Source organism: Orcinus orca, chromosome 11 (genome assembly GCF_937001465.1).
Source record: "Orcinus orca chromosome 11, mOrcOrc1.1, whole genome shotgun sequence".
Lineage (NCBI taxonomy): Eukaryota > Metazoa > Chordata > Mammalia > Artiodactyla > Delphinidae > Orcinus > Orcinus orca.
The window spans coordinates 16,880,889-16,894,787 of record NC_064569.1 but is presented as its reverse complement, the minus strand read 5'-3'; the positions used below and the strand labels follow the sequence as shown (position 1 = coordinate 16,894,787).

The following is a 13,899-nucleotide window of genomic DNA, read 5'->3' as shown; positions in this document are numbered from 1 at the left end:
GAAAAAAAGGCTTGATATAATTTCTATCCTCTTAAATTTGTTCAGAATTATTTTGTGTCCTAGCATGTGATCTATCCTGGAGAACATTCTACGTACACTTGAAAAGAATGTGAATCCTGTTGTTTTGGGATGTAATGTCCTATAAATATCTATTAAGTCTAACTGGTCTATAGAGTCATTTAAGACCACTGTGCCGTATTGATTTTATATCTGAATGATCTGTTCATTGATGTAAGTAGGGTGTTAAAATCCCCTACTACTATTGTATTATTGCCAATTTCTCCCTTTATGTCTGTTAATATTTGCTTTATATATTTAGATGCTCCTGAATTGAGTGCATGTATGTTAATGAGTATGAATCCTCTTCTTGTATTGATCCCTTTATCATTACATAATGCCCTAGCTCGCCTTTGTTATAGTCTTTCTTTTAAAGTCTATTTTGTATTGCTACCACTGCTTTCTTGTTGTTTTTGTTTGCATGAAATATCTTTTTCCTACCCCTCACTTTTCAGTCTGTGTGTGTCTTTAGCTTTGAAGTGAGTTGCTGGTAAGAAGCATATAGAAGGGTCTTTTTTTTTAATCCAGTAAGCCACCCTATGTCTCTTGATTGGAACATTTAGTCCATGAACATTTAAAGTAATTATTGATAGGTATGTACTTATTGCCATTTTATTACTTGTTTTCCAGTTGTTTTTGTAGTTCTTCTCTGTACATTTTTTCTTCTTTTTATTTCTTCCCTTACAGTTTAATTTGAAATCTATTCATGATAAAAACTCTCATTAAAATGTATATAAAGGGACCATATCTCAACATAATAAAGTCCATCTATGACAAACCCCCAGTTAACATCATACTTAATGGTGAAAAGGCGAAAGCTTTTCCTCTAAATTCAGGAGCAAGACAAGGATGCCTACTCTTGCCACTTCTGTTTAACATAGTATTGGAAGTCCTAGCCACAGCAATCAGACAAGAAAAAGAAACCAAAGCCATACAAATTGGAAGGGAAAATTAAAACTGTCACTATTTGCATGATACTTTATATAGAAAATCCTAAAGCCTTCACCCAAAAACTGTTAGAACTAATAAATGAATTCAGCAAAGTGTCAGGATACAAGATTAACATACAGAAATCTGTTGTTTTTCTATATCTAATAATGAACTATCAGAAAGAGAAAGTTTAAAAAATTCCATCAAAAAGAATAAAATACCCAAGAATAAATTTAACCAAGGAGGTGAAACAACTATACTTTGAAAACTTTAAAACACTGATAAAATTGAAGATGATACAAAGAAATGAGAAGATGTCTTGTGCTCTTGGATTAGAAGAATTGATATTCTTAAAATTTCCATACTACCCAAAGAATCTGTAGATTTAATATAATCTTTATCAAAATACACATGACACTTTTATAAAACTAGAACAGGTAATCCTAAATTTCATATGGAACCACAAAAGACCCTGATTTGCCAAAGCAATCTAGAGAAAAAAGAACAAAGCTGAAGGTTTCACTCTCCCAGATTTTAGACAATACTATAAAGCTACAGGAACCAAAACAACCTGGTACTGGCACAAAAACAGACACATACATCAATGAAACAGAATAGAGAGTCCAGAAATAAACCCACACATCTATGGTCAATTAATCTTCAACAAAAGAGGTAAGAATACACAATAGAGGAAAGACAGTGTCTTTAACAAGTGGTGCTGGGGAAAATGTACAGTTACATGCAAAACAATGAGATGAGAGCACTTCCTCACACCATACACAAAAAAAATTAAAATGGATTAAAGAGCTGAGTGTAAGACCTGAAACCATAAAACACCCAGAAGAGAACATAGGCAGAACACTGTTTGACATATTATAAATTGTAGCAACATTTTTCTTTTTTTGGTTCTGTCTCCTAAGGCAAAAAAATTAAAGCAAAAATAAACAAATGAGCCCTGACTAAACTTAAATCCTTCTGTACATAAAGGAAACCATGGATTAAAAGAAAAAGACAACCTTTGTAATTGGAGTTAATATTTGCAAATAATATGACTGGCAAGGGGTTAATATCCAAAATATATAAACAGCCCATGCAACTCAATATAAAAAATAAGTAAATAATTGGCAGAAGACCTGAGTAGACATTTTTTTAAAGCAGACATACAGATGGCCAACAGACACATGAAAAGATACTTAACATCACTATTAGATAAATGCAAATCCAAACAACCATGAGATATTACCTCACACCTATCAGAATGGCCATCATCAAAAGGTCTACAAGTAATAAATGTCAGTGAGGATGTGGAGAAAAGGGAACACTGTACACTGTCAGTGGAAATGTAAATTGGTGCAGCCACTTGCAGTATGGAGGTTCCTCAAAAACTAAACAGTATGGAGATTCCTCAAAAAACTAAAAATAGAATTAACATATGATCCAGCAATTCCACTCCTGAGTACATATCTGGAAACCTCAAAAACACTAATTCGAAAAGATATATACACCCAATGTTCATAGTAGTGCTATTTACAATAGCCAAGATATTGAAGCAACCCAAGAGTCCATCAACAGATGAACAGATAAAGAAGATGTAGTGGGTACACACACACACACACACACACACACACACGAATATTACTCAGCCATAAAACAGAGTGAAAATCTGCCATTTAGAGTAATGTGTATGGACCTAGAAAATACACTTAGTGAAATAAGTCAGACAGAGAAAGACAAATACCATATGATATCACTTATATGTGGAATCTAAAAAATAATACAAACAAATGTATATAGCAAAACAGAAACAGATTCACAGATATAGAAAAAAAACTAGTGGTTACCAGTAGGGATGGGGAAAGCAGGAGAGGCACATTAGGGGTATGGGATTAAGATATACAAACTGCTATGTATAAAATAGATAAGCACCAAAGATATAAGGTATAGCACAGAGAATTATAGCCATTATCTTGTAATAAGTTCTAGTGTAGTATAATCTGTAAAAATACTGAATCTCAGGTGTATAAAGACTATATACCTAACACCGATATAATATTGTAAGTCAACTATACTTCGATTAAAAAAATAAAAATTAAAAAGAAACAAGACTCAACTATGACTTATGTATAAGAAACTCACTTTAGATCTAAAGACACGCAAAGACTGAAAGTGAAGTGATGGGAAAAGATATTCCACACAATTGGTAACCAAAAGAGAGCAGGCGTGGTTGTATTTATATCAAACAAAATAGACTTTAAGTAAAAAATGTCACAAGAGACAAAAAGGACATTATATAATGATAAAAGGGTCCATTGACCAGGAAGATTTAATAAGTATCTCTATCCCTACCTGTCTATCTATCTATCTACCTCTCTTTCTATCCCCAACATTGGAGTACCTAAATATATAAAGCAAACATTTACACAACAGAAGGGAGAAATAAAGAGCAATACCATAATAGTGGAAGATTTTAATACCTTATTTTAAATAGTGGATAAAAATAATAAGGAAATGGATAACTCAAACACCACTATAGACCAAATTGACCTAAAAGACATACAAAAAACGTTCCACCCAATGACAGTGAAATACACATTCCTTTTAAATGTACTCATATCTTTCTCCAAGATATATCACGTGTTAGGCCACAAAATAAGTTTTAACAAATCTAAGAAGATTGATATCATCGCAAGTATCTTTTCTACCCACAATGGAATGAAACTAGAAATCAATAGCAGGAGAAAAACTGGAGAATTCACAAATATGTAAAAATTAGGCAACACCCTCTTGAACAACAATAGGTCCAAGAACTCAAAGAGGAATTTAGAAAATATCTCAAGACAAACAAAAATGAAATCACAAAACACCAAAACATATGGTATGTACAAATACAGTATTAAGAAGGAATTTCATAGTGAAAAACAGCTACATAAAAAAAGAATGATCTCAAATCAGCCACCCAACTTTATATCTCAATGTGCTGGACATTGATTTCATTCTCACATGTACAGCAAGATGACAACAATCTGGCCAAAGCAAGTAAGAAGCAATAAAAATAGTAGTAGCTAGCATTTATTGAGCACTTACTATATACCATACATTGTTCTAGTGTTTTACTTCTGTTAGTGGATTTATTCCTTACCATAAGTCTGTCAGCCAGATGCTATTAATTCCCTTTCACAGGTGAAAAAACGTAGATGCAAAGAGGGCAAATGACTTCCTCTAGGAAAAACATATATATTTACAGGTTTTGGAGATTAGGACCTGGACATCTTTGCATGCCATTACTCTGCCTACCCATGAATATATTAGGTAGCCCGGCAAGGGGGTCTTAAGGTTGCAAGTGGAGTTAAGGCTGCTAATCAGATGACCTTGAAGAGGTTATCCTATATTATCCTGGTTAACTCAATGTAATCCTAGGGGTCCTTTAAATGTGGAAAAGGGAGCAGAAAAGTCAATGTCAATGTGAAAAATACTTGACTGACCATCACTAGCTTTGAATATGGAAGAGAGCTATTAGTCAAGAACTTTGGGCAATTTCCAGAAGTTGGAAAAGGCAAGGAAATGAATTGTCTTTTAGAGTCTCCGGAAAGGATACAGCTCTGCCAACGTCTTGATTTTAGCTCAGTGAGACCTATTTCAGACTTCTCAACTTCAGAATTGTATGATTATTACAGAACTGTGATAAATTTGTTTTGTTATATTAAAGACATACATATACATACACACCTATACATATGTGTGCATTTGTATTTCAGTGTCAGGAGGTGATAAATGCTATGAAGAAAAATCAAATTCGGTTCAAGGGTTATGGATAGGAAATGCTATTTTATATGGGGTGGTCAGGGCTGAGGTAACGTTTAAATAGAGATTTGAATGAGATGAAAGAGCAAGATATCTGGGAGTCAGACATTTCAGATGAGGGAAGAGCAAGTGCAAGCTTCTCCAAGTCAGAAGTGCACGTCACATCTTGAGAAATAGCAAAACGTCTAATAAGCCAGAAGAAGGTTAGCCAGAGGAAAACTGTGGGGTAGGGATACTGTTGGTGGTTACAAATGGGATGGTTATCCTAATGATTTCCGGAAGGGGAGTGGGAATGAAGGTAGAATGGGAGACCTTTTACTTTTTCCCTATTATTTATGTTTTTTGATGATGATGCACTGCTTTTGTGTTTTTAAAGAATTTTCATTACAACGCAGTGGTACAAGAAATCTGAAGCACAGAAATGACAAGTGTAAAGATGAACAATGTACTTGCAGGGTTTATATAACCTACTTGGTTCAGTTCAAAAATTGAGGGAAAGGGGTAAGAAAGAATCAAACTATGCTGTTGTTATTCTAAATTATTATCTATTTGCACTTTTACACATTTTTCCCTGCTGAGTCTGTATACCCACATCAGTAACAACGTGTATTTGTGTGTGTGCAGGCAAATATGTTTGCTTGAAACTCAATTATTCGGTATAAAGGGGAATTTTTAGAAGTACAGAATGAGGAAGATTATTAAGTAGCCCACTTACAAATCTGTGCTTACCAGAATATCTTGAGGGTACTAATATTATGGAAACCCACAGGTACTTTAGCAACATGGAGTACAATTGAGCTCACGGGACTTGCAATCAGACCGCCTAATTTCAGACCTTGGCTCTACCACTTTCCAGCCTAGGGACCTAGAGAAAGTCATTCACTCTCTAAGTTTTTTTTCATGTGTAAAAGGGAGATAATAGCATATGGCTGACTGAATTGTGGTAAGGAATAAATCCATTAGTAGAACTAAACTACTAGAGCAGTGTCTTGCATTTAGTAAGTGCTCGATATACTATTACTGTTACTGCTTCTCTGTTCTTTATTATTGGGCTGCAATTCACATACTTTATACACACTGACAACTTGCTAACTCGAAGCTTTTCTCCAAATATGCTGCAAGAGACTACCCAGGCAATTTTATTTGCTTCAGCTAGTTTGTCGTCACCTTGAATGCATGTGCAAATGAATCACTGTAACCCTCCATATTTAAAAGCGAAATAAGCCAGCACAACCTACTACCCCTAGGCAATAGAACGTGGTCCAGTTGCATTAGCCAGTACTTTCTCCTGGTGACTGCTTTTCTGTTTAAATATTACTTAAATATTTCATCAGAACTGATTTTACCAATAATCTCTGAAAAACAAACAGACCTCATGTTCCCTGGACAAAGTTAAAACAGACTTTATATAACATGATTGCAATTGAATCTGATCTCTGGTCTTTATTCAGCTAGATAAGACTATAACTTTGAGGAAAACATTTTAAATATTGATCAAAGTCAGCCCTGATTGGTTTCTTGATTTCCTCTAGTCTTCTCTATCGGGGTTTAAAGGCTTTGATTTAGTTTTAAGAGTTTTCCATTTACAACCTAGATGACTTCACACAAACTTCTCAACTTCCTTGAGTCTTGGTTTCCTTGACTCTGTGCTCAAGGATTGCTTTTTCCTGTCTGTGAAAATTGCAATACAGTCTATATCATTCACTGTCTCACCGTTTTGTGACAAAAGCGAGAGACAGGATTATCACTTTTACCCACTTGCATATGGAAAAATTAAATGACTTTCCTAAGTCATCAACTAGGTCTTTGGGCCAGGTCTTTTAGTTCCCTTCAGACTATATCATTTAAGTTAATAGAATAACAAATGCTGTTCTTTAAAAAAAAAAAAATTAAATAGGTCAAGACCACAAAGTGATTCACAAGACTGATAAATCTTCTCTGTTATAGGTCAAATGTAAGAATTTTTTTTTACATACTATCCATTACACAGAGACTGCTTTATTTTAATCACATTTATAAGTATCTTTTTGTCCATCAAGAATCAAAGAGAAGATATCAAAATCTTTCTAAATTTTCAACATTAATAAATTCTTAACTAGAAATGTCACCAAAGACCTTTTATTCAGATTTAAAGATTGATTTATATCAAGATGTATATCATTGTGTTAATATTTTAATGTATGCTTCAGTTGAAAACTCTAATTTGAAATATAATATTCTTTTAAAAAACTGGCTGCCTTTTCTTTAAATCAAAATTCTCCCTTTACTTATTTTAGTTTGAAAACATGAAACGCATTCCACCTTGAATCCATTGCAGTAGTTTCTAGTTTTCCTTTTCTCAGAATGTTGTGCCTCTGCTGTCTTACTCAAATGTTGATTCTGGTCCATCATTGAAATGCAGATATCATGTGAATGTTTTCAATTTTTGTCGATGTTTCGTTCAAAATGATCACCTTTTTGGAGAGGAAAGTTATAATTTATTTCACTTTAACAATTCAGAAATGAGAAAAGCCTCAAGGTCAACATCAATCAATCAATAATTCCACTAATATTCATTCAGGACCTACCATGTCCTGAGCACCGGGACACAAAAGGAAACACACACTCACACACACACTTACACACACACACTCACACGTATACAAATTTCTAGCTTTAGCGAGATTGTAATTTAGGAGGATAAATGTATGGAGGGGAACTTGACACAACAAATAAAGTAATATAGAATCACACACTAGATGGGATTAAATAAATTATCAGCAATTACCTATTGGAAATAAAATTTTGTTATATTTTCTGTATATCTACATTATAAGGTTTAGGAAGGCAAATAAGTGTTTAATTCATCTTTCTGGTTTTACAAAATGCCAAACAGTACCTTGCATATAGTAGATAGTCAAAATGAATAGAAAAATAATGTAATTAATTATAATTAGAGTGGCCTAAAAAGGTTTCAGAGAGAAAATATTAATACCTCTGGAACCAGGCTCAAAAAGCAGAGAAAGTTTGGATTTGTTAAAAAGAGCTTAGTGTACTCTAAGTACCTGGCAAAGGGACTATGGCCGTGCTTGAACTTACCATCACCATGATTCCACTTTATTTTAATTTTGTTTATTTTTGAAGAGAGAGTATATTTGAAGTTGAAAGCACAAAACATCAAAAATGACATATAGGAAAAATTCTTCCTCTAACCCTCATCCAGTTTCTCTTTCTGAGGAAGAGTATTATTAGCTTTCAATGAATCTTGTCCAGAAATACGATATGCATTTTTTTTTGTTTTTTTGGTTTTTTTTTCTTTGCGGTACGCGGGCCGCTCACTCTTGTGGCCTCTCCCATCGTGGAGCACAGGCTCCGGACGCGCAGGCTCAGCGGCCATGGCTCACGGGCCCAGCTGCTCCGTGGCATGTGGGATCTTCCCAGACCGGGGCACGAACCCGTGTCCCCTGCATCGGCAGGCGGACTCTCAACCACTGCGCCACCAGGGAAGCCCCGATATGCATTTTTAATTAAATACACAACATGTTCCTTTTTTAACACAGGTGGCGGCATACCGTTACTACAGTTATCTGCCTTTTTGCTCTGCTTTATATACTTAACTTTATACTAATATGGCTTACTCAGTTTTCTTATGGTTCTAGGGTATTCCATTGTCTGTAGTTTATCTACCTAGTTTTATGTCTAGGGAGCATCTAATTTATATTAGGTTGCATCGAATTATTTCATATTAGAAAAATTTCTTAATATGTCTTTTGATTTATGTGTGATCATTTCTGTAGGATAAAATTCCTACAAGTGGAGTTTTGAGGTCAAATGTAAGAGGGATTAAAATTTTGAGAGTTATTAAGCCCCTATCTTAAAGACTAGTAAAATGAATCAACTTATTTCTTAGATTTGCTCTTTTTTGTAGAATAGTGTGTTATTCACTGAGGTTTAGAAAATGTATTCTTATTTATTCATATGTGCATAATACATATTTATGTAGCAAAAATACCTATTTATGTATAGAAACAAGCATAAACATACACATGATTTAATAGGGCACTAATTATACAGTACATTTAATACATGTTCTATATACAGTTGATTCTTATTATTTGCAGTAGTTGTGTTCTATAAAGTTCTTGCAAATGCTGAATTAGCAATTACTAAACATTGCTCCTAGGGGAAATACAGGGTTTGGTTCCTGTTTATCTGTGGTCACAACATTTTTGTCAACCAATGAATACATAACCTTGTTTTATGTTTCCTTCCTGTTAGACACCTTATTAAATTCGTATTATTGATCACTAACATTGAATCTGTGGACAATAGCACTTTGCAGCTCAAGCCTGAAGGAAGCTTATGTAATTCATGTATCTTTTCCGTCAGGCACATCACAGCTCTCTTGAACTTAGGAACACTAGACAGCACTTCAGCATTATGCTTGAGAGCCATTTTAATAGCAAAATCACCTACAGAAAGCACACAAATGAAAAAAAATGGCTCTAAGTAGACTGTGAAAAGGTCACTTGTTTCTATTACGAGAGCAAAAACAAGAAAGCAGAGCCATATCTTATATCTTGTCCAACCTCAGCTGAGAACGTTCATGTGGGAGAACTCAAATTTTTTGCCTCTCTCTGCAGGTATGTGAATGACCATGAAAGAGCAGCAGTATTGATTTGAGGGTTACAAATCCATTTTAGTGAGTAGGAAAATTCACAAATACAGAATCCACAAATGATGAGGATCAACTGTATATTCTATTCATTAATTCATGCAATAAGAATTTATATATATATAAAGTCCATCAATATACATAATGCATATTAAATGGCTAATGTACAAATACAGAAATGATAAATATCTGAAGATATTATCACTTGTGTGTATATGAATGTATATAAACATACACATGAATGCAGAAACCCACACCCATGTACATCTAAGTGAATCCTAGTTATTCTATATTTCTGGCATGTGGTCCATATATACCTGGGCCTGTTCAGTTACTGAGTGAAGTGGAGTGAGGAGGGAATCAGTAGTTCGGTCCCAAAGTCACAGGCAGCCTTTTGATAAATTTTATGTCATTTTTACATGAACACCTCTTTCTGTATCCTTTGTTCAGGACTTAAATGTTAGGAAAGCATTTTTACCACTTAATCCTCTGAATTATTTGAAAGGTAGATAGTCACCCTTTAGCTTTAGTTTTTTGTTTGGTTGGTTGGTTTGGCTACTCAACAAACGTTCCCGAATGCTATGATCTCACCACTCCTATCCTTGTTGATTGCAATTGATTAAATTATTGTCCTGTCTCCCAGCCTTCTCCCTTTGCTATGCATATCACTTCCTTCCTTAGAATCTTTCAGAGGTCTCTTGTACCACACAAAATAAAACTCACGTATAGTATTTGATATTCTTCCTGAACTAAAACCAGCCTTTGTGTTTAGTCTCAATACACCCATAAACACTTTCCACCCTGTGGAACCACTGTCCCCAGAAGAAAGGTCTCGGCTCACCTGTATGTTTCTTCTTAACCTGTAATGTTCTTCTTCATCTCTTGTTTGTAATTCTGCCCCAACTCACCCCTCTTAGATATTTTCCCGTTGTTACTCCCAGTTGAAATAACCTTTCCCACACTGCTGCTCCACTGGACAATATCCCTTGTAATGTAGTCATTCCTTTTCCCTGTATTTCTACTACTTTCCCAAACAGATTGCTAGTCCACACCTCTCTCCTACATATTGGGGAAAAGTATCCAGATAAAAAGTTGGAAATGTAGGCACTTTTACCTTATTTCTGAAAAAGATTAAATTATAACAAATCACTACATAGTAATTAAAAGGTTGAAATATCAATTCAGGGTTGACTCTAAACACTATATTTTCCACATCACCACGGCATTTTAAGCCTGACTTGAAGATATTTAACAATTTTTTCTCTGGACATATTTTTTTTCTCAGAGTTCTAAACAGCTAACATGTAAATGAATTTTGGGGATGCAATAAGTTTATAACATAAACCACGATGTTCTGTAAGACAGGCATTCAGATGTAGCATTGCAACTCTTCCTTGAATAATAGTACAGTCCAGTTCTGCTCCCTTTTGATTGGGGTGGAGCAGAGGGAAGAATCTCACCAGCCTCTGCTTATCTGTGCAAGCTTTTCCTATTTGAGTGATCATAGAAAAGCAGTGCAATCCAAGTGATCTACCATGTACAATACATGTGGTACTAAGGAGGGAAAAAGGGAAAACAGCATTTACTAACTTCTTAAACCTTTTATGGGTCTGTAAATAATTTAATACTTTTTAATTAAATAATATTAATAATAATTATAAGGGTAGCCACCTTTCTGAGTTGGAGAAGGGAACTAATATTTTTGAGTCCTTAGTTTGTGCCAGGAACTGTGTTGAGGCAGAAGTTTTTTCTCATTTAATCAGAGATAAAATCATCTAGAAAACCTCTTCTTTTGACCTCCCTTTGAGTCAAATTTGAGTTGAAACAAGGAAAGTTGAGGTGAGTAAGTGGCTATGAGGCATATCCCATTTCTTGATGTTTGCCAACTAACTCTCCAACCCACATTATTTTTTCAGACTTGAAGTTCCACTTGAATAGAAAGTAATAGGAATGGGATTTCAGTCTTTATTTTTAAATTATAAATGTCTGATTTTCTGTATTTTATTTTTGAAAACATCAACCTGAGGCTCAGCTACCTCTAGAAGGGATAGTTAATAAGTTTTAAAGGTTTAGAACATAAGGGTGTAGAAGACACATAACATAAAATATGTAATATTTATCATGTCCATCAAAACAATTTTTCCCCTTGAAATTTCTGGAAGTTTCTCACATACAGGAAACATTGAAATTCGAGAATCTCAAAGGTTCTTACCTGGACTTAGGATCCTACAGCAATGGCCACAGGTCCGTCCCTTTATCTGTTGTTATAGTCTCTTGTTAAATAGTTGGCTCGTTATTTTTTTTACAGTCCAATGATGATTAACTACCTTCTTAGGTCATTGTCCCAGGCAAATAGAAGAAAATTAACTACTTATCCTAAGAATCTCCTCTGCATGCCTGTAGTTTAAAGATTATGTTAATAATTTCTCATAATTTACAAATTACTTGTATGTAAAAGTTCAAAAATTAAGCTTTACTTCTGAGAATAATTTACATTTGCTTACTCAATTAAGTTGTTTGCATATTTTTCTTTAAAAATACAAATACAACAGATTCTCCAAAGTGATAAAACAATTCCACATAGAAAAGACTACAAGGCAATTTAAAAAATTTGTCTACACAAGGACCTACTATACTATACTGTACTATATAGTACAGGGAACTCTGCTCAATGTTATGTGGCAATATGGTTTGGAGGGGAGTCTGGGGGAGAATGGATACATGTATATGTGTGGCTGAGTCGCTTTGCTGTGCTCCTGAAACTGTTACAATGTTGTTAATTGATATACTCCAATATAACATAAAAAGTTTAAAAATAAATTAATAAAATAAAAATGGGGAAAAATTTTGAAAAATAAAAATCTGTCTACAGGTTCCTTTAGCATTCAAAAAATCAAATGTACTCTTTTGTTTGATATTTGCGTGCAATTCTAATATGATGTGTCTGGATACCGGATGTCCCGTATGGAATAGTAAAGTGCCAATTCATTGCAAGACAGGTCTTCTAAGTGACAACATTTTTAAAGATGGTGAAAGTCAAGACTACATTGCATAATAGATGTCTTATATCAAGGTATACAGAAAGTAGGTCACATTATTTCTTTCTAGTCACTTGGTTTTCAGAGACGGGGAGACCTTGACACAATTGAACATTTTCTTGGGGTTCTTGAAGTTTCATGCCCTCATTTGTTCATTCAGCAACTCAAATGTTTTTGAATCCCTGCTATATCTCTCTACCTCAGATATTGGGCTCTGTTCTGGAGGTGTACTAATGCAAATAAAATTCATACCCTTCTTCTCTCACATGAATAAATAATGTATATTATATATGTTTTATACATATATGTTATTTATTCATTATAGTTATATATAGTATATATATGTGTATGTAGAGAGACGTGTGTGTGTATATATATGGCTATCATATATAGATAGCAATGTGAATGTATATACATGTACATAGATATGCACATACACTATGAATATATATACGTACATACATATATAGCAATGTGAAGATGCATATGTGAAAACACAGTTACCCCTTATCACTCCTGCAGGGCAATCCTTGATACAGCTGCAACAATATTTATTTAAGTCCTATATCTCAGTTATTTGATAAATTGGTTCGATCCTTGGAACTGTTGGAATCATGGGAAGAATCAGAGACTGTGGAGGGGAAACGTTAGGAGATATTAAATTTCTCTATTAAAGGGAACTGAGGAATGAAGACCTGGGCCTGGGAAGGTTAGGATCCAGTCATCTATAGCAGACTGGGGCCCACACTCAGGAGATTCTGATTCAGTTGACCAAAGATTATGATGTTTTAATAAGCACTTCGGTGAACTTTTATGTTATGCCAGATGTTGAGAACCACTGTAGCAGAGCTAGAGAACATTTTCAGTTGATTTTGTGAACTTCCTTTTCATTCAGAGTAGGGATATGGTCTAGGGGTTCCAATGCTATTGATTTTCTCTTTAAATATCTGTTCTACCCAAGTCACATCACTTTGTTTTGAGACAGCTGTGTTGAAAGAATGAAGGTAAAACAGTACAAATTAGTAGACCCTTTTTAATCCCTAAACGAAAGCTTTCTGTTGAAATTCTGGAGTGTTTCCAGAGATCAAAGAGCATTTGCTCTTTTTCTTACATGACTGTTTTAAGTACTTGAACTGTTCTTCTTGTGTGACTTGTGGAAGAATATAGGTGGTCAGGAAAGACGTTGCAACAGGTCTTTCAAGATCAATATTATGCTAACATCCATGAGTCAATAGAATTGCAAAATCTGCTAAAAATAATCTTATTGGTATTTACTTCAGAGATAATCATCCCAGTTCTGATGATATATGGTCTTTGCAATCTGATAGATTTTGATGCCAATTTGTCTCTGCTACTTGCTAGCAGTATGAACCTAAGTAGGTTATCTAAACTTTTCTGAACATGAATATCCGTATCTGT

General features: G+C 34.4%; 1 protein-coding gene across 2 annotated transcripts in view; it reads right to left on the bottom strand.

Annotated features, from left to right (window-relative positions):
* The window catches only part of LOC101288814 (solute carrier organic anion transporter family member 1B3), a 58,656-nt gene extending 46,883 nt beyond the window's left edge, over positions 1 to 11,773 (bottom strand). The window contains exons 1-2 of one of the 2 annotated variants that reach the window (XM_049693839.1): positions 11,655 to 11,773; positions 7,090 to 7,241 (exon numbers count right to left, since the gene is read on the bottom strand). In XM_049693839.1, coding sequence (XP_049549796.1) covers positions 7,090 to 7,179 — 90 coding nt within the window. In that variant the 5' untranslated portion in view covers positions 7,180 to 7,241; positions 11,655 to 11,773. The remainder of the gene's footprint in view (positions 1 to 7,089; positions 7,242 to 11,654) is intronic. The other variant, XM_004270936.4, reaches the window with a different exon arrangement.
* Positions 11,774 to 13,899: the final 2,126 nt, after the last annotated feature.